Source organism: Thamnophis elegans, chromosome 2 (genome assembly GCF_009769535.1).
Source record: "Thamnophis elegans isolate rThaEle1 chromosome 2, rThaEle1.pri, whole genome shotgun sequence".
NCBI lineage: Eukaryota > Metazoa > Chordata > Lepidosauria > Squamata > Colubridae > Thamnophis > Thamnophis elegans.
The window spans coordinates 46,196,249-46,223,323 of NC_045542.1; the positions used below are offsets into that span (position 1 = coordinate 46,196,249).

Sequence of the window (27,075 nt, forward strand, 5' to 3'; positions counted from 1 at the left end):
CATTCATCATTCGGGAGGGGCGGCTATCCTTGTCCCCAGGCCTGACGGGCTAGCCAGTTCTTCAAGGCTGTGCGGAAGGCCTGGGCGGTGGTGAGGGTACGAATCTCCACGGGGAGTTCGTTCCAAATATCCCCAAAGACAGATGTACACTAAATGTAGACTGACTTTTGACTACACATCTTCCCAGCAAACAGCAAATTTTGAAGCTCCAGATAAAGAGGATTCATTTTAGGATGAGTAACCACAGTTTGAATGTTGGAGGTTCCTAAAGGAATGCTGGGAAATTCTGTATTTAAAGAACATTTGAGGAAGCAGTGCAGAGAATAGCCTTTCTCTGCCTGAGACTGTAGAGACCTGGCACCAATCAAAACACTGTTTGTGAAGCAACTGATCAACACTGACAGGGTAAGCCACTAGTATATGAAAATAAGAGCAAACTCCACTCCCTTCTAGTATTGATGATGTTACCTAGTTTGGTAATGAAACCTCTGCAAGAAAACCATCAAGCTCAGAGAGCACCAAGGACCCCACCGTTCAACCCTGAACTGCAAATATTTTCTTTTATTGATAAACACTTTTTGATTAGAGGGACTCAGAGCCTGCCTTATATGAGAAGGCTCCCAGTAGATTTCATTCTAAATCTTGATATGATTTCTATAAATAAGGAATGAAGAATTATAATAGCTGAGTATTTGATCCTTCATACATCAAAAAAATACAAAGCTAAGGGATGGTGTGATTTGGTGGTTCGCCGAACTAAACAGAATCTTAACATCCGGTTTGTATGACCCGGTGCGAATCGGCTGCAGCCCACCACTGGGTCACCTATATCTAAAGTGAAAATTAATGGCATATTTTCTTCTGCCTTTCCACTGTTTAGAAGAACAAGGCAAGGGTATCTCTTCCATCCAGAGATACCAGAGTAATACAGATATACCAGAGTAACAAACTCAGTTGAACATAAATTTGTTTAACTTGCAAATGACATTCTTTTGTTTATTTTTAAACTTTGTGTTATCCAAGTATTTATGCAAAAAATAAGGTGCCTTTAGTAAAATAGCAGGATACTCTATTAATAGGTCCAAAACAGAATGGAGATAAAAATTTGGTTACCCATCCATTTAAGTAATATCAGTTTTTCTGCATGTTTTTCTTTTATTCTTTTTGAAGTTTGTATTAGCTCTTTACCTTTTTAATTGTAATGTTTAATAAAATTTCTATGAAAATGACGGCTCTGTAATTAGCTGGACCAATTCAAAATTGGTCCAATGGGCCTTACAGTACAGAGAGTTCCAAAACGATTCCTTTTAACAAGAACACGAGAAGTAAATAGCTCTTCTTTGTTGTGAGCTTTTAATTTTTGTTTAATTTTAATTGAGCTATGCATGGCCCTTTATTCAATTTAACAGTTGCAATCAAGACACTTCAAGTGGCTTGCATTTTTCAACCCCTTCAGTCAAAAGGGGCCTGGCTGAATGGTACACATATACAAGTCAAAGCAGTTGTGGTGCCATTTCTCTCAGATGCCTGGCTTACTGAGAGACTGAATGCTGCTTGTGCCAAATTTGTAAATTGGAGGGTTCAGAAATGAGCTCCTCTTGTTCAGAAAAGCCATACCAATTACAGTCTGAATTAAACTCGCTGGGTAAAGCTTTTCTTCTTTATTTACCCATGTGATGTACACCCTACCTTTCTCTAGGAGCTCAAAGCAAAGAATGTACCACTTCCTCCCCCATTAGCCATTCCCAACATTTTCTGCTACTCTTCCTCCTTTCAAAATTAATCAGGGAGCAGATTAACTAGCAACAGAGAAAACAGATTAACTAGCAGCAGATGATAGGCGGTTGATCTTTAAGTTTTTTCTCTGACCTTGGCAACAAAGAGGAGGTTTATTCAGTTTTAATTTCTTGTTTGAATATACCAAGCCAGGAGGAAGCAACAGTTAAAAAAGACTCAGCAGCATTTCTAACAGCACAATGGAGGATCCAGAGCCATCTTGTGATCAGGAACAGTGAGAATTTTCTCTGCTTCCAGCTGATGCTCCTCCTAAATAGGTATATACATGGAAGGCAGCAGGAGGGAAAGGGGGAAATAGGATATATTCTAGTTGCTAGTCTTTATGGCAATCAATGACTGAAAAATTTATGCACCTGAATGAGCAATGTAAAATAAACTTTCTATAAATCCTTCAGCTATCTAAAAATACATCTTCAATCCTATGCTGTTGCATTAATGAGTATGTTCTCTTATATCATGTATATTTAGTAATATGACAGGTAATTAAAAAAGGACTGCAATGTTACAGAGATTAAATGATTAAAACATTCTGACTGACAAAAATAGTGCCCCGATTTATCAATCAGATTTCCTTTTTAAAAAAAAAATGTAAAAAAAAGCAATAGTTGTACAAAAACCGCAGAATGCCATTTTATTATTTAAACTTCAGAGGACGGTTGAAAGAAGGCGAGGGAATTCTTTTATTATAATCTCTTTTTAATATGCAGTTTTTAATTTTTTGTCAATTGTTTTATTTAGTTAACCAACTGAATAAGATTCCTTTTATTGGAAAATGGCCCCTAAAATTTTATTTGAGAGTTTACTTTCTTAGTGGGAAAAGAGCTTGTGAGGTGATTCAGGAGGAAGTGGAGGGGGGGGTATCACTTAATTTTTTGGATAATGGTAGAGGGTTACAGTAGACAAGGCAAGGATAAAAACTGGCTGTACTGAAATCATACCTGAGAATAAGGCTACATTTTTTTCTTCCTTTGGTATTCTTGAATGGGGCTGGGATTGTTCTTTGCTGTTTAAATGTAAATTGCACTGCAGTTTTTATGCCTATTTACTGAAAACAATGAATCATGACCAAACTGTACAGAGTGTTTCAAGGACCACAAATCAAATGGCTTCAGGGGTGGCAACAAAACTGCTGGACTTCAGCCAGAGAAATGGGAATTAAAATCCTCCTCAGCCCCAGCGCCCAAGGACTCTCTCTGGCAAATCAGAATTACAAAGGTGGAGAAAATAAGAATGCATGTGAAGAGCAGCCCTGGGCTTGTTGAGGAAGGACAAGTTATTTTAATGATAATAACAGAACTTAGGTCACCAAACAGGGACACTGTTCTGTAAACATCACTGGGAAGTACCCTTTCAGATAAATTCCTGAAGTTTATTCATTTGTTTTTATACCTATTCATTTTTTTTTACTGCCAATTCTGTGGGGGTAGCTTGGTGGGAGTGGCTTGGTGGGCGTGGCAGGGGAAGGATATTGTAAAATCTCCATTCTCTCCCCACTCCAGGGAAAGGTTACTGCAAAATCCCCATTTCCTCCTGATCAGCTGGACTCGGGAGGCAGAGAATAGATGGGGGTGGGGCCAGTCAGAGGTGATATTTACTGGTTCTCTAAACTACTCAAAATTTCTGCTACTGGTTCTCCAGAACTGGTCAGAACCTGCTGAATACCACCTCTGATCTTCATGTGTCTAGGTGGTTTCATTTTCAAGCTGAACCGCAGTTAAATATGATGTCTGGAGATGCATGAACATGAGAAGTAGCATTTATATTTTTAAATAAAGCGATTTAATAGTGACCCAAACATAGTGGTTCAAGACAACCACGGATTGGTGAAAATCGGGAACAGCAACATTTGGAGAGCTGTATATTTTTCATCTCTTAATATTCAGAATGACAATGAGAGTTTTAGTATTGAAAAATTATTTTCTCTGATTATGTCTCCTACCTAGAAATGTTGCTACTGAGGAAGTACAATTTATTAAGAGTCATTTCTTACTAATCCTTACTCCTCCCCCGCCCCCCAATCACACTAGGATCAAGGTTTAAAGGGAATGCCACTTCAGCCATTTCATCCTAGGCTCAACTGAGTCTAGTGGTGCCCAAAGTGCAGGATGTTGTTTTTCAACCAAGTAATTCTTCTAAGGTAAACTGCATTTTTTTTTTTTTTTTTTTTTTTTTTTAGGAAATATATTTTATTCAATTTTCACATTCCATTTGCAATCATTTATATACAGGGTATTTACTATAAGAAAAGAAAAAAAAAAAAAGAAAAAGGGAATAAAACGAACAAGTAAAAAAGAAACACAACTCATCATTCACAACCCCACCTAACCCTTGCGTCCTCCATACACCCCATCTACCCCCTCCAACTTTCCTTTCTCCCTCTAACACTCCCCTCCTACTTCCCTTTCCCCTCAAGCCTTCCTTCTCCCCTTACTCCCCAGACACCCTCCTTACATTCCCCTTACTCCTTACATTCCCCTTACTCCTTCCTTACTCCTCCCTCTTCCTTCCCTCTACCTCCCTCCTTGGTGTATGCCTTTATTCGAGTGTTGTTTGATCTAATAAAAGTAAAGTAAACCAAGGAAAATAATAATAATAATAATAATAATAAGAAAAAAAAAGAACCACCGTATATAAATACATTCTTGTTCTTATTAAAACTATATTAACACCCCCCACCCCACCCCCCACAATCCCCATCCCTAATCCTCCCGACTTCCCAGGGTCCACACCTGGCACTACCTTCTATCTAAGATATCTTGTATACATATGGATTAAAAAATAAAAGTAATATATAAAAAAAAAAAAAAAAAAGAAACGCAGAGAAAGAAAAAAAAAAGGAAAAAAAGAAAAGAGAAAAGAGAAAAAAAGAAAAAAAGAAACCACTCTTTGTGTTGATCTCAGCCCCCCATCTTTATCTATGCTTAAATAGTATAAATCATTCTATCTATATTTTATTCTCATCTCTTACTTCTTTGCTATTTACCCCAACCTTCTGTAGACTCTCCCGTTCCCTTCCTAAACCTCATGATCCCTTCCAGTAAGATTTAAGCAGCGTAGTTTATGCCATATATTCAAATATAACTTTACAGACAAGTAATCAAACTTTCCCATCTAGTAAAATTTAAACAACGTAAATGATCTTTCTTTACCCCTTTTTCAAACAGTAATTCAAAATAATCTAACCCGATTTCCCCTTCTTAGTAAAGTTAAGCAGCGTAGATCAGATATTACTTTACACAGGAATCAATTTCTGTAATTCCAACCGACTTCCCCTTCTAATAGAATTTAAATAACTTAGTTCATTCCACATGTATTTTACCCTCATCCCCCACTTGTCTGATATTTACCACTATCAAATTTATACTACCATTTGTTTAAAATATAACTCAGAGCGATTTGTAGCATGAATCCTTCCACATATTCCAATAATACTTTCAGCAAAATTCAGTTAACCTTCTATTTTAAGGTAGTCGCTTCTAACAAAATTTAAACAACATAAATCATTCCACATTCTTTTTACAGTTATCTTAAGATAATCCCAAGCGGCTTCCTGTTCTAATAAGCTTTAAACAACGTAAATTTTGCCCTCATCCCTTGCTTGTCTAATATTTATCACAAATAACGTAGTACTACCATTTGTTTAAAATATAACTCAGAGCGATTTGTAGCATGAATCATTCCACATATTCCAATAATACTTTCAGCAAGATTCAGTTAACCTTCTATTTTAAGGTAGTCGCTTCTAACAAAGTTTAAACAACATAAATCATTCCACATTCTTTTTACAGTTATCTTAAGATAATCCCAAGCGGCTTCCTGTTCTAATAAGCTTTAAACAACGTAAATTTTGCCCTCATCCCTTGCTTGTCTGATATTTACCACAAATAACGTAGTTCATTCCACATGCATTTTACCCTCATCTCTTGCTTGTCTAATATTTACCACTATCAAATTTATACTAGCGTTTATTTGAAAAATAACTCAGAACTATTACAACCAACTTTCCCTTCAAATAAAAGTTAAATAGCATGGATCATATTCAAATAATGCTTTCAGCAAGAGTCAGTTAACCTTCTATTTTAAAATAGTCCCATCTAACAAAGTTTAAACAACATAAATCATTCCGCATTCTTTTAACCACTATCAGATTTATGCTAACGTTACTTTAGAATCTAGCTCAAAGTAGTTTCACCCAGCTTTCCCTTCTGATAAAAATTAGTCCACTTTTTCTACCGGAGAGAGGTCTCAAACCCCCATTCAGTCCTCAACTTTAGGAAGTCTTTTGAAGTATCTAAATTCTCAATCTGCGTTCTTCTGCTTCTCCGAGGGAGGAGGGGCTACCCCCTCCATCTTGCAGCCGCATGGCCAGCCGTTTGCTTTCTCCTTCCGCTTGTCTCTCCTCTCTTCCAAGCGCGTCAGGAAGTCCCGCCTTCAGAATCCTACAATAGAAATCTTGAGCCTCCGAAACAGAGTTAAGACGAAATCTTTGATTCTCAAATGTAACCGTGATGCCGGCAGGGGCCTCCCATCTGTATCGAATCTGTTGACTCCTAAGCTCTTTAGTTAAAAAGGCGTAGTCCCTTCTTGCTCTCAACATTTGGAAAGGTATATCTTTGAAGACAATCACGTCCTGGTCATCAACTCGGAGACTGTTATTATGAAACTTTTGCACAATCGCGTTTCTAGATTCTTTTGTAGAGAAATGTATAATTATGTCCCTCGGGAGCTGTCGCTGTTCCGCTATCAATGAGTTCTGGCGATAGATTTTCCGAATCTGCCAATCAAGGTTAAGTCCCGGGCTTCCCAGCGCATGGCTGAAGGCTTCAGCAAATGTCTGTTTCAAATTCTCTTGCTCCTTTTCACGGAATCCTCTGACTCTTATTGAAAATGCCTTCCTATCAAAATTTAGCGTCATAAGCTGTTCTTCGTTATTTCTAATTTTTTCTTGTAAAATTTGAATATTGGTAGTCAAATCAAAATTAGCCTTCTCCAGACTTTCCAATCTGTTCTCTATTTCAGCAGAGTAATCTGACAGGGCAGACACGGCTGCAAACGTATTCGCCTTCATTTGATTAACTTTAGATTTTAGATCCTCATAAAGTTGCAATACAAATTCCTTAAGTTCTTGCTTAAGGGCATTAAATATTTTAAAGAGATATTCCTGTGTTAAAACTTCTCCAGTAGAGGGCGTAGGAGACAAAGGCTGTGTTTCCAAAAAAGATTGTTTAAATTCTTTAGACACATTTGTAGCAAGACGTTTCTTTGATCTGGGTGCCATAATAGATAAACAAGTAAGCAGTGCTTCGCTCCCCTCTATTTCCAAAGAAAAAGAGTTTATTTTGTTAAGGAGCGGTCTGCAGGAAGATAAGCCCGGCTAAGTACATCCAGTAATCATCCACGGAGAGAAATCGCCATTTTAAAGTCTATTTAAACAAAGAAGTCTTTAAGGCAAATGGTGCTGGTATTTAAGATAGTAATAAAAGCATAAATCTCACAGGGGTGGTACCCTCCCGTATCAACTCTAGCTTGAAAAAAACTTTGTTTTGTCCTGGGGGGGGCTAGCCTGTCTGGGGCTGCCAAAAAAAAAAAGGCAGCTGAGAAGGAACTGGCCGGAGATAAAGGCTCCGCTTCGGCTGGATCTAATCTCTTCCACAGCCAAAAAAAAAAAAAGGCTGTGGCTTACGAATAGACCCTAACCTACGGAGCTACCCTCCCTGCCCCTTTCTTAGCCAAAAAGGGGTGCTATCTATGATCTTATTTAGATATACAGACCAGATCTCTGAGGAGCTCGGTGGAGCCCTCCTCGGCAACAGGCCACGCCCACAGGAAGTCAGGTAAACTGCATTTTTGATGTCAGCTCTCAAAAAGCTCTCTGTGTTGTGAAGGTTAAGAAGGAAGGACTGGACATTATTATTTAGATGGAAAACCATCAGGAAATAATGGAGCTGAAGGAGTGACTGGGAATTTTTTTAAAAAATCTTGGAAGAAGACAGTGCCAAAACCATTTCCATATTGTTTGCCAAGAAAACTATATGGACATATGCAAAATAATCATGAAGCTCACAATAATTAAACACAAGTTGACAGAGGCTTTTATATTTCTTTTTTCTCTTTCCAGTTTTCCTCTCAAACTCTCTGCTGCACATATAACCTAATTATATACTTTTGGCTTTCCTTGTTTTCTTTCTTGGGAACTGCCATTTCCTAAGCCAGGGAACTCATCACTGCCTGTGATTTTTCCATTCTTAATATTTTCAACTTCTGATTCTGCTTCCCTCAAGACACTGTTATTGCTCTCTCCTTTAAAATATATTCTAATAGTTGTGGCATTTGTACAAGTGCGATCTGATCACCTTTTGCCTATTCACTTGCCCCAGAAGTGGTATTCTGATGCTTCGCCCTGTTTCGGGCGAACCAGTAGCAGCGGCGGTGGGAGGCTCCGCCCACCTATCCAGATGTCATTAAGGACACTCTGCGCATGTACAGAAGCTCCACGTGCGAGCAAAGCAAGCGTGTGTGTGGTCCCTGTTCTGAACCGGTAGCAAAGATAATAGGAAACCATTACTGACTTGCCCACTGCATTTCTATCTCTGAAATTAATTCATTGGAATCTACTACTCTTTACAGTACATCCCCAAATATTGTACAGCTCTTAACCACTGTTGCAGACCTTAATCCTGTCTTGCTTTCTTCTGTATCTTAGTTCCACTTGGTTGTGATTGCACTCATGATTCCCCTCCAATCAGCTCCTTGGTCTTTTCTTTTGACCTCTCTGTCTTAGGGCAAACTCTCCAATGAACTGTCTTATATATTACTGCCCTCATCAAAATATATTCTGTCTCCCCTTGATCATCATATCTTTTTCAAAACTGCAACGACCTGAATTCAAAACATTTTCCTGTGTTCCATTACTTTTCTTCTCTAATGATATCCATCCTATTGATCCCATGATAGACGTGCTCCAATTTTCAAGCTTAAAGCACACATAACTAAAATAATGAATATCATTTCTTTAATTACTTTGCTCCTACAGCCCTTTTTCCTCTCCTACAGTGTGTTAAATGAATTTGAATTTGAAACTCCTTGGGATCTATATTCTTTTATTCTCCAAGCCACAGATATGTGACCCTTTTTAAGCTGAACCTTCACTTGACCTCCAAGTGGTATGCTGGGGGGATGCATAAAGAACTGGTGGAGCTAGCATAAAACTAAATCTGATTTGGTTTCAGTGTAATTAAAGGTAATATATTTCATATTCTTCTCCCTTCTGTCTCATCAGAAAGTACAATTTCTGGTAATTTCAAGAGGAGGTCTGCAATAAAGCCTGGTGTTAATCTCTAAGCGCCAGACATAATGATACTAATTCCATAATTTTAAAGATGACAAATTAATGTGATATACTGTAATTGGGAGAAGTTTTCATATGCTAAAGCATCAGGTGCAGGTTCTGTTCATATGAAGCAGTCTTATATACTATCAGATGAATCTATCTCTGGGCTATATCAGTCATGTATCGCAGCACTAACCCAGGCATGTCCAACCTACAGCCCATAGTCCACATGCATAGCTAGTAATGTGGCTCCAGAAGATCGTAAAGTTGTCTGAGACAACCAAACTGAGCCTGAGGGTGTGTCAAATACATCATCAATCTGGAATATCTAGGGCCCCAGAAGAGATGCAGTTCTAGCCCACTGTTGACACCAATTCTCCTTAACCATTAGTAGTTCAGATTCTTGTGTAAAGACAGTAGGAAATAAACTTGTAGTACTTTTGAACTCATCCTGGGTCGTGACTTCTTGCATCTAACAAAACCTATCATTATATGATTTATACACAGTAACTATATTATATATACAGTATTCACATGTGGCCCAGGATAATTCCTCTTTACTCAATGTAAAAACCAAACCAAAAAGTTGGACAACCATGATCTAACCTGACCAGCAGTGATTCCTTACAGACATTCTCACTCTTGCTACCCAGGTCAAAAATGGAACCTGAGAGCATGTCTATGCAAAACAGCCACTTTCTCAGTCAACTACAGGAAATCTTCTAAATCACAACTATATTGCTAAATATTATTATTTTTTTATAGGAGTAACGCTACCCTGCAGCTTTTTAAAAAATTAATGTAAGTCTGCCATCTCTAAAGTCAAGCATATAGATTGTTCAACATTTTAAAATGATTTTCTTTACACGGCAGCTGAAAGGAAGGAAAACTCTTCTACAAAGTGGGAAGGTGGAAGAAAGAAATCATGAGGGGGAAGAATCCCCCATCATTTAAAAGGTAAGTGCTGAAAGTAATGGAATTTTGTGCAAGTTATGAATTTTAAACCACTTCCAGAAGCTATGTTGTTTACAGCTGGATATGAGCTGTTCCTGGCAGAATACGAATAAGGGGGGCATTGGAATACTGCTTTGGGTCACTTTTTTGTGTGTGTGCTTATTTTCAGTTTCTTTCTTTGACTTTTAACTTTTTTAAAATTCTGGCAACAAATTAAACTCTTTTAAACATCTGAAGAAAACAGTGGGGAAATATCAAGTTTTTCAAAAGGAGCAATTGAGGCGCCAGAGTATTGTAAAAGATTATATAAGGTGCACAATTTTCATCCTCTGCAGATAATTTGTTCTTTTCCTTCTTTTTCCCAAAACAGTAAAAAGTATTTGTCAGTTTCTTGTTCTTTTGTAATTTCTCTTAATGTTTTTGAATTTGATTGGCTATATTGCAGTTTTCTGCATTATATTCCCAATGTGACTAGTAAAATAGTTTTATCATAATCCCAAGAATAATCTCAAGAATCCCACCCACCACAAAACATATTATATGCAAAAGGAGCTGCAGAGTTGGTGATCAGAGAGGAGGAATGGAAAAATAATAGATAGCTGTTTTAAAAACAACTTCTAACTCCCTTGTGAGTTGATAATATTCACATTAAACACTGAGTGCCAATGCTTCTTCTGGAAAGAAATGCCAAATAATCTAGGTCAGACTATTTGTCCATTTGTCCCAGTATGTTCCTTGATCCTTCTACCTAGAAATGTCAGGATTTGACTCCTTATCATAGTTTTGCCTCTTGCTTATTTTCTAATGATGGTGGAAGGTGATTTTATAAAGGAATTTGTGCAAAGGGAGTGGCATATACTCACAGTCTACATCCATGGAACCTTTAATTTAAGATGTCAACAACATTATTCAGCAGTTGGCATCATGATACAGGTAAAAAAGCTTAACTCCAAGATGGTGACTGCCTATCCTGCCCAAAGTGCTTAAATGACCATTGCAGTAATAGTAAGCTACGCTAGTTTATTGCTTGGCAAGATTGCTCCCGAGTTTTCTACCTAGCTAGGAAAAAAATGAGATACAAACTAAATAATCAACAAACAAATAAGAAAGGAACATTGCTGATTAGAAGAATGTCATTTTAACAGAATAGTGAGTTAAGAGGAGACCATAGGCCATATACTACGAGCCGCCTGTTTAAAGCTCCATTATGAATTCCAATCAATATTTGCTTCTTTTGCTTAAATTTGTAGCAAAAAAAAATATCCTGGATAGAAAATTGACACATACCCACATGAACATTGTTGCATTGTGAATCTCTCTGTTCTCCCTCCCCCCTTTTAATCATCATTTTCTACTCGTTCTACCACAATGATGTTCGTTTGGAGCAATTGTTGACCTTCTCATCCCATCCTCTGTGTTATAAATAAACTGGCTTGAAAACATTTCGGCTTACCTATCAGAGAAGTTAGTGATGAGTAGGAACTGACTCTCCTCATCTTGTCAATCGTCTCGAAAGACAAGATATATTCTTCATTTTCAGGGCTGCCCAAGGTGCTGCTGGCACTGCTGCTGGTGCTCAGATTCCCAGGGGAAAATGCAACAGAGTTTCCAGCTGTTGAATAACAATAAGGATGCAGACACTGAACAAAACACTTATGCAAGGACTACGCTTAATAAAGTATGAGTTGCATATGGAAATTTGAAGAAGGGATATACTAGGTTTTGCAGTAGTATCTATTAGCCACATGCAGAAATCCTAGTGACTGCATTAGTTCCATCATTTTGTCACCAAGCTCCATCTGTCTGAGGCTTAGCCTTCTCTAACTAAGTTTTATTTTACAAGTTAACATACCAGTTCTGTCTTAAAAAGTCAAAAGATACTATTTCAGAAGGAGTATCATGTTATCTTCTTGTTTCTCCTTGTCATATAATATATGTGGGTATATGCATAATTTTGTATTTATTTATTTTGTCATGTTTATGTAGTGTATATTGGAGGTGGTGACCTTTTGAGAGCCATATGCAATGAAATGTCATTTTAATGTATGCTGATCAGTGGACATTTAAAGTGACAATAAAGTTATTCTAACTAACTAATTACGGTAACTAACAGAATGCTTAGTAGTGGAGAAACAGAAGATCATACCAATGTTAATTTAAATACTAAAACATATCCGACAGTAGAAATTAGCAAACATATGTAATTTTGTAATGTGGAAATATTTTGGGGATGCATGAATGATTTGGGAGGCCTGCCAGATATATGTTTTCTTTAAAAAAGCGGGAAAAGAGAAGCAGAAAAGATTAAAATAATGGAATTTAGGGAATAATAAGTGGGGGAGGTTTGCTTGTTTCATGTTCCTTCATCAATGAACTGGCTATTATGGTTATATCCTTAAAGCTACATGTGAAAAGAAACTAATAAAAAGAGGGATTTTTTTTCCTTCTCTTTTTTTCAGTGTTGCAGCTACCTGTTTTCCCTGAAAAACTGCCTCTGAGTTGAAGAACCTTTGGGATATGGTAGCATCAGGACTTGCTTCTAGATAAGGGAATATACAAGGTGGTCCTCGAATTATGACCCCACTTGAGCCCAAAATTTCCACTGATAAGCAAAATCGTTATTAAGTGAGTTTTGCCCCATTTTATGACCTTTCTTGCGGAAGTTGTTCAATGAATCACTGAAGCTGTTAAGTTAGCAACACAGGTTGTTAAATGAATCTGGCTTCCCCATTGACTTTTGCTTGTCAGAAGGTCACAAAAATGATCACATGACCTTGGGACTCTGCAATCAAACCTGTAGTAGCGGCAGCGGGAGGGTCTGCCCACCTGCCCGAATGCTTCTGCGCATGAGAGAATCGGTAGTAAAAAAATTGGAAACTCACCACTGTATTACATATGTATGCAACTTTGTTATAGGAAGATTTTCCCCCCTCCCCCTTCTCTTTCAGCACTCATTTTGGGAGAAGCACAGGGACTATAGGCGACAGAACAAATATAGCACTTTTGCCAAGGAATTTACCTTTGGTCATGATTTTCAGGTTCCGATCCCATGTCACACTGTTTACAAATAGTAATTAGAGATACTGTTCACTTTTAACTATGTCATTTCTGCTGTAGACCCAAATGCACACATGGTATAAGGTTATATAAATATATATGTTTTAAAAAATGAAACGTTATCTTACATTCTTCAGTCAAACTGAGATTCTGCAAAGACTTATTCAAGTTCCTTGCTGTAGTGACTGCTCGGATATTTCCATAGGAGCTGACAGAACGGAGTTTTGGAGTACATGGATTATCTCGGACTGGAGTCAGACTTCCAACCTCTATGGAGGCAATAGGAATATTTATTCCCGCAAAATAGCAAACAAGTATTAGTTTCAAGTAAGTTAATGATAGTAGTCACTGCTGCCCCTTAGGCAAAGGTTTATTATTTATTTATTCAATTTATTTGACACCTATCTAGTATCGAAATGACTCTGGGTGGCAGTTGGCTTCGCTTTAGATTTTACAGTCCAGAGTTGCCTCGAACCCAGAGATAGGTGGCATATAAATTTAATATATAAATACATAAAAAAATCTATCTTCTACGGCAGGGGTGTCAAACTCAAGGCCCATGGGACGCTTAGATCCAGCCCACAAGGCCTCAATGGAAACAGCAAAAGACTAGCCGGTGGTGCCTCTGCCAGTGAAAATGGTGCTCGGTAGGGCCACATGCGCCCTCTGCCCTGGTTTTGGTCGTGACAGCCTCCTGCAGCCGTCTGCTGTGAAAATGGAGCTCAAGAGGGGGTTGCGCAATCCCCTGAGCTCTGTTTTCGCTGGCAGAGGGCTAGCAAAACAAGCTAAAAGCAAAACAAAAGGAGAAATGTTTTCCCTTTTGCATTAGAGCATAAAAGAATGGACAGGAAAGGAGAAAAGGAAAGAGGAAAGACCAAGAAAAAGAAGGACAGATGGGAAGAGAGTAAGGAAGGAAAAATAAGGAAAGAGGGGAAGAAGAAAGGAGAATGAAGATGGAAGGAAAAAGAAGGGAAGGAAGGAAGGAGATTATGAGAGTGGGGGGGGGGTCTGAGGGAAGTCTTTCCTTAGGACTTGGCCACCACAGGTGCTCCAGACACAAGTGACGTTGAGCTGGTCATGCTCACCATGACCATGCCTATCCTGCCCCCCAAGGTCAAACACAACCCTGATGCTGCCCTCAATGAAATCAACTTTGACACCCCTGTTCTAGACAATGTACAAATAGGTAACAAATCAGCTTAGAGAAACAAACAAATAAAAAGTAAACAATGGCTTAATCAAGGAACTAAAAGAAGAAGGAAACAAGACACCCATCAACACTGACAGGGCAAGCCTCTATGTATTATCTATCTATCTATCTATCTATCTATCTATCTATCTATCTATCTATCTATCTATCTATCTATCTATCTATCTATCTATCTATCTAAAAACAGGCAGCAAATCTTACTCCCTTCTGGCACTGAAGAGTAACAGTGGCACAGTAGAGTAATAAAATGTCTACAAGAAAGCAACTAAGCTCAGAGAGCATGAAGGACTCCACAAGCAACAAATTAAAAAGCTAGACTGCTTTTCTTCCTTCCTTTTAACAAATGTTCTAGTTTAGTATTAATGGGACAAATGTTCTAGTTTAGTATCAATGGGACAATCAATGGGATTTCTCAGAAGCAACATTTTAAAACTGAGATACTATTTCAATTTCCTTATTTAAAGTAGAGGACAATGTACAGACTACTACCCTGCAAGAACTGCTAGTTATGAGACTTACGTGACAGCCCCAAACAAAGCTGACCTCGTTTGAGTTCAGCAAGGTATCATTGCTGAGGTGCGAGTCTGGATATTACAATGAAACACCAAAAAAAAAAAAAAAAGCTTAATGATCTTTTTCCTGCCTAAATATTTACCCAAAGAATTCCATTATATTATGACTGCTTGCAATTTTTATTTTTTTAATCCCATTTTTCTCCAAAAGGCAGTCGGCTATAAAAAGGCTTTTATAATGCACACCAAAGACAGCTTCTTGTGCATTTTATTTATAACCATTTACTTCCTATACAAATAATCTTGGTCTATGTTTCCACTTTTTAAAATGCCTCCCCCCCTTTTAAGGCAAAGTAGCTATTAAGGTACACATTTTATTTATAGGGTACATATAAACCGTTTCAAACAAATTTACCCCTAGCAGCATATAATTTCACAATCTCCTAATTTGGACTTAAAGAAAAATACAGTAAATCAGAAGTAAAATTTATAAAGCACATAAATAAATTGGGACTTCAAACCAAACAATCTAATCACTGTGCAGAAGAACAGTCACAACATCCTGCCCTCAAGGCTTAATAGAACAACTAAATTTTTAGACTTTCTGAAATTTCAGAGGGAAGAGACTACTTTAATATTTTTCGGGGAGGCATTATTCCACAGAAGAGTACACAGGGAATGAAAAGCAGGAAGCTTTAATCTAAATAAACCAACTGTCCCCCATCCCCAAATAATTTTTTGCACACAAATCAAATGCATTAGGACAGATGTTCCCAAATCTAATAACTTTAAGACTTGTGGACTTCAACATCCAGAATTCTCTAGCCAGCAGAGTTTGCTGGAGAATTCTGGGAGTTGAAGTCCACAAGTCTTAAAGTTGCCAAGTTTGAAGACCTCTGCATTAGGAGAAAGGACAGAAGAAACACATAAAATTCTAGTCCAAAAGTGGGCTTCCCCCCACTTGCACCTAAACATCTGGCTGTCCTCTTCAATGTTCAGCAAGGCCAAAACGCCATATAATGACAAACAATAGAACTATCTGCTCTGCTGCATAGGGTATTCTTTGGCTGTTTCTTATCACAGTTGCCATCTGTAGGAATCATGAGAGAAGTTGTCTGTTTTCTTCTTTTCCTTTTCGTTCTGCATCTTCTTTTTCTTTGATGCTGTAAGATTGTAAAGCTAAAAACCCAGGGACTGAGTTTTTGTTTTAAAAATATTGTTATGTAAGCTATTCTAGGAGCTTCTTAAATTGATCAGCAGGGTATAAATTCTTTACATAAAAATAAATAAACAAACTGCTGGCGTTACATATGAATTAGCATAATGCTAGGGGAGTTCAAGTACTTCAAACAAGTTGAATTTTATTTTTTATCTTGTTTTCCAACACAACTGGGATTTTTGCACTTTTAGACCTCAGATAAACTAATACAATTCAAGAAAATGGGAGAAGGAAACAAGACTCCCCCCCCCCCCCAGTTTCCTGTTAAAAAAGATAGCTCACAGAATCAACTTCTAAAACGTCATACTTCCAAAGAAGATGATAGAGTACCTGGAGCAGCAGGTGAGGGTAATGCATAATTCTTCTCTTCTTCCATAAACTGTAAGGCAACTGTGCAGAAATTGGTTTCATACTGAACCACATGGTGACTCAGTGCCACAACTAACTCCTGTTGATAAACAAAGACAAAAAATAGATATCTGAACCCCAAGAGGTTAACCCCAAGAATGTTCCACCACTAAAGAGCTGTTACCAAGTGCCTGGTTAATAGCTGATATTCTATCAGTAACATTGAAGTTATAGGAACATTTACTGTAATACTTTCATTATCATAGTTAGCTAAAGCTTCAACTAAAACTAAATCTAATGTCAGACTCAAAGAAATGACATCATTCTTTTACTCCATCTTCAGTTTGGGGAACTGCATTGACAAGCCAGACAGCATGTACAGATAGTAATCAAAATGATGAATGGCCTGGAAGGACAAAAAAGAATTAGAAAGAACAGTTGAAGACACTGCGTACGCTTAGCTTGGAGAAGACTGCAGGAAGACATGATGCATAGCTCACAGTTATTTCAGAAGACAGTACCAGAAATGATAGATTTAAACTATAAGGAAATAAATTTTGGCAGGACATCAAGACAGATCTAATGGCAAGAGCTGTCCAAAAATGGAACCGTTTGGAAGGTGGTAGACTCTCCTTCCCTGGAGTTATTTAAGCAAAACTGGATGGCCATCTGCTTGGGATGTGAAGAGTAACAATTTCCAGTAATAGGCACAGAATTATTGTAAATGATTTTCAAAGACCCTTCCAGTCTCTTTACTTTCTGGCAAAGATTTTAAATTTAGAAAATGAAAACTATCTATCCCATCTAGCTAAACAGAGAAAATCTGTCCTAAGCTTGCTTAGAGTACAATGTCACAATCACCCTGTCTATCTATAAATATAAAAGGAATGGAGGAAGAGCAGAAAGCATATTCTTCTACAAAATATGGGTTCTGTTCAAGGTTGTGAACACTGTATTTTTTTCTTCTGTTCAAGCATGTCCAAATCTTTGAGACTGCCTGGACTAGTCCCTGCAGTTTTCTTGGCAAGGTTTTTTCAGAAGTGGTTTACCATCGCCTCCTTCCTAGGGCTGAAAGACAATGACTGGTCCAAAGTCACAGAACAGGATTTGTGTCTAATGCAACTCATAGACTCCTGGTTTCCAGCCTGATGACTTAACCATTACACCAAACTGGCTCTTAACGTTATATAATCTTTTACAAATAAATTCCAAACTCCAGACAGATTTCAGTATAAAAGTCTCAGAGGCCTTTTAGAAATTTCCTCATTCCTTGGGAAACACCTATGATAAACTTTTAATTTGAAAAATAATATCCTCCCTTATTGCTAAATAATATTTGACCTCTTTGGATTGTTTTTAGAAAGATCCCTACACACACGGAATAGGCTTTCACACTGTATAAAGCCAAAGTTTAGTTAAACAAGGTTTCAAGCAATGGACTAAGCCAATAAGCATTGTGTTCAACCACAATGGATGGCTTCCCATAATATGCTAAACCCAACCCAAACCTTTACCTTATCATGATTAAGTACAGTGTATGAATCCATACATGAAAAACATTACATTAACATTGATAATGCACATTTCTCTGGTCCCCCTGTCCTGCAATGATGCATAAATAAGCACAAATATTATCTAACAGTTAATTGAGGGATCTTTTTGAGAAAAACTTTAGGAATATCAATTTGAACACTATATTATCTGCATACAAACATTTCACTTGTTTATTTGTATCCCGCCTTTATTAGTTTTTCAAATAAAGCAAAGCAGTGAACATACCTAACATGCCTTCCTCCTCCTATTTTCCTCACAATAACAACCCTGTGGAGGTGGGTGGGGCTGAGGGAGAATGACTGGACCAAAATTAAACAGTTGGCTTTCATGGCTAAGGCGGGATTTGAACTTACCATCTCCCACTTTCTAGCCTGGTGCCTTAGTAATTCCAAAATAGTACCAAGGATGGAAATATCATTCTAGGCAAATCAGTTCCAGATTTCAGCTATCACTGAGACTCTGATTGGAAACTCTTAGGTTATTTAATTTAAGCAGCCATGTTACAGGTTTTGAAGGAAAGCAAAGAGAGAATTTATGTAGCAGTCTGAATTTAACATTTTTGTACCAGACTTAAGATTTCTGGATTCAACAATATTTCTCAGCTGTTTCAAAAATGCATTGGGCTTTCCTGTTTACTTCTGAAGAGCACATACATTTCCTTCCTTGAAAACAGCTGACAGCAATGCTTAGTCAATATATTCTCTTTTGCTTTAGTGTAGTTGAAAGCTTTTTGTGAGCATCAAAAAAAAAAAGGCAAGAAAATCAAGTCCCTAGAAATCAGCATTCTGACAAAATTAATACCCATCTGTCACCTCAAGTGAGAATGAGGGCATTTTTTATATGTTGCTTGGTGAAACATTGATTTTTCCATCACTTTGGCATAAGGATCTGAAGAAAGCAGGAACATTTGACTCCAAAATGTATTATTTGCAACAAAAAGCTTTTTATTCTTGGCTAGGCTACCCTCCTTATTGTTTGATTCAAACCAGCATTGTCAAACTGATGTACTGTCCTAGGAAGTGAATAGGAAGAGATGAAATTATAGCCTTCTTTTCCTATCCATAGATAATTTTATCCATTAAAATATAATTTGCCACACTGCCATTTTAGTTTAGGTTGAGGATAACCTGTCTTATTAAAAAAGGCAATTATTTTCTGGAACTACCAGATGATGAAACTAGGAAACTGGCAATTGGAAATCTTAAAAAATCTCAGATTTATTTTCTTGAAATGTCTATCTACAATGAATTAAGAAAATGGCAGCTGTAAAGGAAGGTCAGAAACATATCCTTGCATTTTATTTACAAATCTACTACTATGACATTAGGCTAGCAACTGGGAGACTGTGAGTTCTAGTTCTGCCTTAGTAATAAAACCAGTTGGATGACCATGGGTCATCACTTTCTGTCAGTCCCAGGAAGGAGCCAATGGCAAATTACTTCCTGAAAACCTTGCCAAGAAAATAGCAGGGACTTGTCCAGGCATATCTGAAAATCTGCATGTCTGAAAATAAGATGTGATTGAATGGAAGGGGAAAAACATATAGAAAAGACAGCTGGAAAAGATCAAAAACAGTTTGCTTATAATATATTAATATCAAGCAGGTCATTCTGGGCACTTTATACCTCAGTGCTATCAAGCAATTAATATGCTCGTTTTCTGTAAAAGGAAATCAGAGTAGACCAAGATCAGTTTATTAAATCATTATTCTATCCTTCTCCCACCCCACTGCCAGGTTAAGGAGAGCTCTTTCTTGAATGAAGTTGTCCTCTTTCATTCCTGCATTGCCCTATCCTTTCTTTTTTCTTGCCACGTATTTCTGTTTCCTGCAGAAAATATTATTTCATATCTGATGTCACAACTGTAATACAAGACTACGCTACGCAAACAGAGATCAACAGAAAAGCTTTTAAGAGACAGAGCCCATCTCCTAAAAGAGGAATGAAAATTTCTGAAAACTTAGTTCTGAAAGCATAGAATAAGACAGAAATCATCTCCTCCTCCCCCCTGTTGTTGTTGTTTAAACAGAGGAGCTCCAGACAAAAGTAGTGATGTGCAGCACAACAGCTTGCTGCTGACAATTACCACTTCTCTTTGGTATTCAGCAGCACCCTTTCCAGCAATGAATATTTTGCCAGGTCTAAAATTATCCTTTTTAAATACCCAGTTTTTCATTATTTTGTTATACAATGGTCCCTTTCTATTTCAAAAAGAGTTATTCACACTGAAATGCCACATTGATAACAACCCAACTGGGTGCAAAAAGCTATCAGGCCAGGCAAGAAACAGCAGCTCATGTTTTAGAATGAAGGCCCACTGGAGGTGTGATAGCCCTGAAGCTCCACCCAACATGTCTTTTGCAGCAAGTGCTTTCTATCTTAACCTTGTGAGCTGAGCTTAACTCCGCTTCTTTTAAAACAGTTTTCAGGCTGAAAACACAAAGCCAAGTGCAAAAAAAAATGACACTTTTGGAAACTCTCAGGGAAGAAAGAGGCAAGGCAATCTGCACCACCTGACTTGCCATTCAGAAATCACTGATGAACCACAGCCAATAATAAACCCTGAAGAAGTGCAGAAAATTTAAGATGACAGAGGTAGCCATCAAGCAGCTGAAATCCCTGGAGAGGGCCCTAGGCATTAACTTCCTTTTTACCCACTTCTCATGAGTCAGCAGAATAAAGGAAAATAAATGTCAGCTCCAATTTCCCTTGTGTTAGAAGAAGAATCTTATCTGAAAGAACTGATAAGTTGCGAAAAGGACACCTGCTCATAGATGAAGCGCAATCAGTTACCAGGGATTAACACTGAAAAGGAGGAGGAGTTGGAGGAGGGAGAGGAGGAGGCAGCTTTTAAAACCCCATAGTACTTTCCCCTAGTGGAAAACAGGCTAAAATCTCCTTTCTAAACTCTTAACTAAACTCTTATAACTCTTAGCTATAAAAAGTAGAAACAAAGAATTGCCAATCTCTCTTTGACTTTGGTACAGTTTGTAGAGCCCTCTCATTTCCCATGGAATAGGTATCCCCCTATGAGCCAATTTTAGAGTCAAATAACCTAGAACTCATAATAAGGACTGGTATTGGGGGGGGGATCCTCTCAGTAAACAAAAATATTCAGAATGTTATGCACAGTTACTCCTCATTTAGCAACCATTCATTCAGTGACTGATCCTCAAAGTTCCTGTCATCCCCATGGTCAAATGATCGAGACCTAGGTGCTTGGCAAGTGGCTTGCACTTCAGAAAGTTGCAGTGTTCCGTGGTCACAAGCCCTCTGCTGTGATCTTCCCTGCTGGCTCCCCCAAAGCAGGGAAGTGGGGAAGCCAGCAGGAAAAATTGCAAGTAGCTCAAGTAAGTGGCTCACATTGTCCATCACCTGGCAGCAGCCACCCCCTGCCCCATGGTGCTTGGGTCATGTCTTGGGGGCCACTGCTGTACTCTTCCCCCACAGGGCAGCAGCTACCCTTGGTCCTGCCATGTTTGTACTTTGTCAGCCACCCACAGACCCTTTCCCACATAGCAGCAGTCACTTACCAGCTAACTGGTCTGCTTACAAGTCACCTGGCACTTGTTTGATAATCCTCACTTAACAGGGGAATAGAGAGTGCTGGAAACTCTAACAAACTGCCTAACCGATGTGGTCCTGTGATGTCATGTTTTACGATTGCATCACTTATTTAGCAACAGAAATTCCAGTCTCAATTACTGATGTTAACTGAGGAGTATCTATTTAAAATGAATAATGCCATGACACGAGCATCTGTCCCTCCTACCCCTTTGCAATACCTTTCGGACCATGGGGCTTCCATCATTAATGAGCTGGGCCAGCATCATGGCAACGTTGTGATCTATTGTAGTGGAATGATCTGTCCGCTCAGCAGAATTGCCTACAAAAGTGCCAAGGGCAAAGACTGCTGCACAGCGAACCTACAAGAGAAAGAGAAGACATCATAACAGAGCACAAGAGTCTTTGCAAAGAATAGGCCAAATCAGATTTTCTACTGAAAAATGCAGGTGTCAATCCGACATACTTGGGCAAAGGGATATTCATACTGGAAACTCGTTCAAAAAATTTAAACATGTACTCAATGCAGTCTAATAAGTAACAAGAAATGTTAATTGATTAAAGAGCTCTCCACATCTATTTGCACATTTATTAATTTGCTGCTGCTAGTTGAAGCGTTCGAAGTACTTAAAAGGCATATTTGGTTTCCCCACTAAAACGAATGCCTTACAATGAACGTTTTTATCTTCTAAGCAAACAACAAATGACATTTATCAATTAAAATCAATACAGTTAATAAACTGAATCAGATTGCAATCCTACTGCATGAAGTCCTCCAAACAAGTCACTAAGCCAAGCGATTCCTAAGCGAAACCATGTCTGTGCTTATGACCTTACTTCCACTTCCCTTTGCTTTACAGACCTTACAAAGATCATACATGTGAGAACTGGTTGTAAGATTACTTTTTCATTAATGTCATCACTGTGGACAGTCATTAAATGAAGCAGTCGCTAAGCAAGGACCACCTACGGTCAAGCTTAACCAAAAGCCTTTTTAAAAGTTGCATGTTGGCTCTTTTTAACATCTCAATGGACATCCTGCAAAAAACAGTGTGTGGCTCCTCCTTTTAGGCAATAGCTGAAGCAGCTCTGTAACACAGTGAAGCTAATTAAGGCAGTTAATTAGAACAGGGTCTCCTCCACTGGAAGAGATTTGTTTTGAAACCTAGAAGATTACCTCAGGTATTGAATCGGAGAGAAGGCTGTAGAGTTTTTCATGAGCGCTGTCCCTCACGCCGCACCACCTCGCAGAGTCAAAATTCTGCCAGATGCGGCCCAAGCAAATAGCCACCCACTGGCGCAGCAGAGGGTGGGGATCATTCAGCTGCTCCAGGCAAATGGCAATCAAGTTCCCTTGGAGGCAAGCTTCCTGCAAGAAAGGGCCTTCATGTTATCGCAATCCATTTCTTGCCAGTATATAAATCTTAAGGCCAAGATATTCCCAAGGGGAATGAGGCAGAAATGCCCGGTCTTAAATCAACGCTGTCTAAACTTTTTTTAATTCAAGGTTACTGAGTCAAGCCTCACTTTTTCTTCACTTGTACTCACCTGTCCTGTGTTGTAGTTGTTGACAATCACTGCCAAGATGAAAGCTGTCATTGTTCTGTGTTCAGCCTTAACATATAGACACAAGAATATTTTTATTCATGAATCTTGGAGAAAGCGATATAGGAATGCTTTAGGCAAAAGCTTTAAAAAAGAAACAGCATCTTTTACAAAGATTTGCGCTGCTGGAGGATTTCAGGAAGTTGTAAACTTAAAATACAAATTATGTTATTTAACTGAACAGGAAAATGGTCATGAAAGCAAACCAATCCTTTTCAGATGGTGATATGGATGCCCTCTGATAGAATTAATTGAACTTCAAGATTGAAGTTTTCTAATGTGATGTCAGACAGTGCTGTTTGAAAATACAAATATCAACAATCATAAAATTTAATATAGGCAATACACAGCACAAGCACAGCAATGTGTCAAAATAAGAAGCCTATATAGTATGGGGATTTTCTACTAACTCTATATTCGTGCATGTCAAATAGGCAACAACAGTATTGCTTTGTGTCTCAAATGCTGTTAAAGAACCATACAAAACCTTCTCCAAGCTCATTTGAAAGATTGGAAATTATTTTTTCTACGACTTTTCCATGTTACATATCGTTAAAACATATACAAGGAAGGAACTGGGGCCCACTGATTCATAGAAGAAACTGCAACTTACAGAAAAAATGGAATTCTTAGCACAATTATTTTTCTGCATTTATAGGTAGTGCTCTCTTACCAACCATTCATCGGCAACTGTTTGAAGTTATGACGATGCTGAATGATTGGTAGCTATGATTGGTAGCTATGCCTGCTCTTTGAAGGTCCAGCTGCTGCAGTGTCCCACAATCATGTTCTCCTGCTCTGCTTGAACTGCTTTGTTTCTACTCCCCTCCCCTCTGTCTTTTTGGCTGCTCTGCATCTGCTGCCTATCCCTGTTACTGCCCAAAGAGCAGAGATGGGGATAGCCAGGCAGATAAGGAGGAGTTGAAGCAGAGGCAGTTCGTTTCAGGCAGGGGGAAAAATAAGGGAATTATTACTATTGGCTTAATAGATTCACGTTCCTGATCTAGTGACTGAAACCAGGGCTGCCTGAACTGCTGTCACTAAGTAGTGTGATCATGTGATGTTTTACTTAACAACTGTTTCACTTAATGACAGAAATTCTGGTCCCAGACAGGCACCTACAGAGATTCTGAGTCCTCCAGGTCATGGTTGTCCCAAAGGAGCTGTTTCAAAAGGCAACTGGGCTTTTGGTTTTTCCTTGAAGACATTTTGCTTTCTCATCCAAGACACTTCTTCAGTTCTGAAGAAGCTTCTTGATGAGAAGTGAAATGTCTTCAAGGAAAAACCAAAAGCCCAGTTGCCTTTTGAAACAGCTCCTTTGGGTCCCAAGTAGGGTTGAAAAGTGAGTACTGTCTGTATATCTATTCTTATACAGTAACTTTTTCACAGGGAACTTCGGGTCTGCTGTGGCCTTATTCACAAAGACCCAAAGAGTTAAACTGAAGAAAAATAATTAAAATGTATTGCTCCTTGTGAAATATAGTATCTTTTACTCCAACATTGCTATAAGAACATAAGAGGAGCAGTCCAAAGACTAAACCATTTTCCAACCTCAGATAAGTTCCCTCGATCCAAAAGCAGGGGATGAAGACAACAGCCTCCCCTTACTCTAGCATAAGGCATTCAACAGCTTCTGGATGCTAAAGTTTCATTTTGTTCTGATGGACAGACTACAGCCTAGTCACATGTTATTTACGTAGCTAATGGCAGAAGAAAGGTAATGCTACGTTGGTATAATGTTGCTCCTTGAGCTTGAGCATGAAGAGCTGAATAGGAAAATTTACTTCTGAGCTGCAGCTCTCATATTGGGGGCCCATGCAATAGATTTATGCATACTGTATAAATGATTCAGGAGAAATGCTTCAGATTTCATGAAAACACAGTACTTTTCCACTATTCATGAAAAAGGTCCAGTTGGTTTAAGAATGTATATTAATTTGTATATTAATTTTAAGGAACCATAGAAGCCTGAAAAAAGTGGATCTGTTACAATAAATAGCAGAGAAGTACTATATTTGTGCGGGGGCTGAATCATTTTCAAGGCATGCACAACCAAAATCAAGGCAACTGTGATAACACAAAGGAATCTCACAGGAAAGCAGCTGGACATTAATAGACTCTCCTATTCCCATCAGGGTGCTCAGCAGAGGAAATCAGGGAAATGAAGTTAGCATAACAGCACTAGCTCAGATAACTTCCCTTTGAATAGGGCAGGAATAGCCCATCTAGCCAGTAATTTAATTAACAAACAAACAAGCAAACACACCATCACCATATTTTATATTAATTAACTCACTATGACGAATTCAGTCATATTGCATGAAGAATCATTTTCCCATGAATATCCTGAATGCACTGTCAATATTTTTAATAGCTTAAGGAGAGGGGAAAAGTTATATTTACTTTTTTTCACTGCTGTTATTCAACAAAGCATACCGCATATTAGAATTGCATAAGAACTCTTGCCGTCTATAAAACCTCATTAAATCACATAAGAGTTGCACGTGAGCCAAGACACAACACATAAGTTATAAACAGATGGATGGGAGGGAGGGAAGTGATGGAAGGGAAATGGGATTGATTACTTAATCTTACCGGCATATAAGGATCTGCCAAAACAGAAAGGAAATATTTGTGACCATTGTCCTTCACAAGGTCAGCTTGGCATGACTAAAAAACAAGATTGAGGGTGAGGAAAGAGAAGAACACAGTTAAGTTCAATAACATGAAAAAAAAATCTTCATCTAAGCCTTCAGATGATTTATGAATATTTCATGTTGTAGTAATTTTTCTCCTTCAAATTCAATTTTCAATTGATTTGAGAAACAAAATAGCAGATGTACTGTAAGCTTCTTCTGCCAGGACATCGGCCAAGAAATCTTGGTCAAGATTTATATCATGGAAGCAAAGGACATCTGCTCCATGCCCAAAGCCCACACTCAGCTTAGAGAATCCTTTGAAGTAATTACCAGCAAACTTTACCTTCAAGGAACAGTACATCTTTTGTTCATTCAGTCTGTACAATGAACTAGGAGTACAATAATCGGTAAGCCAGGTGTAGCAAGGGGGAAAAATCTTCTTCCACAATAGTCAACTGTATTTCCCCCCCCTCTAACTAATAAAAATCTAAGGGCTCCTCTGGTTCACCTTTTGTAAAATCTATGTCCATTAAGACATAAAGCCTAGAGAAGTGGGAAAAAAATTAATGACTGACATACTTTTTCTTTCAACAGTTACCTTGGGCAACTCCTTTGGTGCTGGCATCCTTTTTTTCCTATCGTCTGGATAAAATCAAGTCTCCTTGATGTATGTCAAAAACATATATGTACATACATTCCTTTAACATGGTTATCATCTGCATATATCACCAATCGTCCTTTCTTTCTTTTAACGAAAATGCTCAGGCTGCATTTTCTTGAGCACAGATAGAGATGGGAGGTAAGGGACATCACACATGCTCATAAAGGCATTGATTTTGCTTTCATTTTGTTTTTGAACGGGAAAGGGTGTGGGGAACAAAAAAACACTTCGAGTGTAAAGAGTTGCTGAAGAAATAAAACACTGCTTTACTGTTGCTCTGTTCTTGGTAATATCTAATTGATGTGGATGAATATAGTGACTGAGGTACAACAGAGGATTCTTTATGTGAAGATTTGTATATGACAGTAAGGCAGAGAAACTTCCATATCACAGTTCTGCTGTGCTGATTCAAAGGGGGAGTGAGTGGTGCCCCTGCTACAGTCCTTTAGGTCAATTCAAAACCACTGCTCACACCATTTAATATGCAACATATGTTTATTCCCCCCTCCACCCATAATTGTTAATATTATTTTATATTATATACAGGTGAAACTCAAAAAATTAGAATATAGTATAAAAGTTCATTTATTTCAGTAATGCAACTTAAAAGGTGAAACTAATATATG

At 38.2% G+C, this 27,075-nt stretch overlaps 1 protein-coding gene and 1 long non-coding RNA gene across 3 annotated transcripts in view; one reads left to right on the plus strand and one right to left on the minus strand.

Annotated features, from left to right (window-relative positions):
• Nucleotides 1–27,075, minus strand: part of RPTOR (regulatory associated protein of MTOR complex 1) — a 438,354-nt gene that overhangs the window by 90,214 nt on the left and 321,065 nt on the right. For both annotated transcript variants that reach the window (XM_032209983.1, XM_032209982.1), the window contains exons 14-20: nucleotides 25,745–25,819; nucleotides 23,093–23,158; nucleotides 22,722–22,913; nucleotides 21,766–21,906; nucleotides 16,410–16,527; nucleotides 13,267–13,407; nucleotides 11,535–11,693 (exon numbers count right to left, since the gene is read on the minus strand). In XM_032209983.1, the coding sequence (XP_032065874.1) occupies nucleotides 11,535–11,693; nucleotides 13,267–13,407; nucleotides 16,410–16,527; nucleotides 21,766–21,906; nucleotides 22,722–22,913; nucleotides 23,093–23,158; nucleotides 25,745–25,819 (892 nt within the window). The remainder of the gene's footprint in view (nucleotides 1–11,534; nucleotides 11,694–13,266; nucleotides 13,408–16,409; nucleotides 16,528–21,765; nucleotides 21,907–22,721; nucleotides 22,914–23,092; nucleotides 23,159–25,744; nucleotides 25,820–27,075) is intronic.
• LOC116503530 lies at nucleotides 1,944–12,671 on the plus strand. Its single transcript, XR_004254716.1, has 3 exons — nucleotides 1,944–2,054; nucleotides 10,001–10,084; nucleotides 12,541–12,671. It is a non-coding gene; the product is annotated as an uncharacterized LOC116503530 (long non-coding RNA).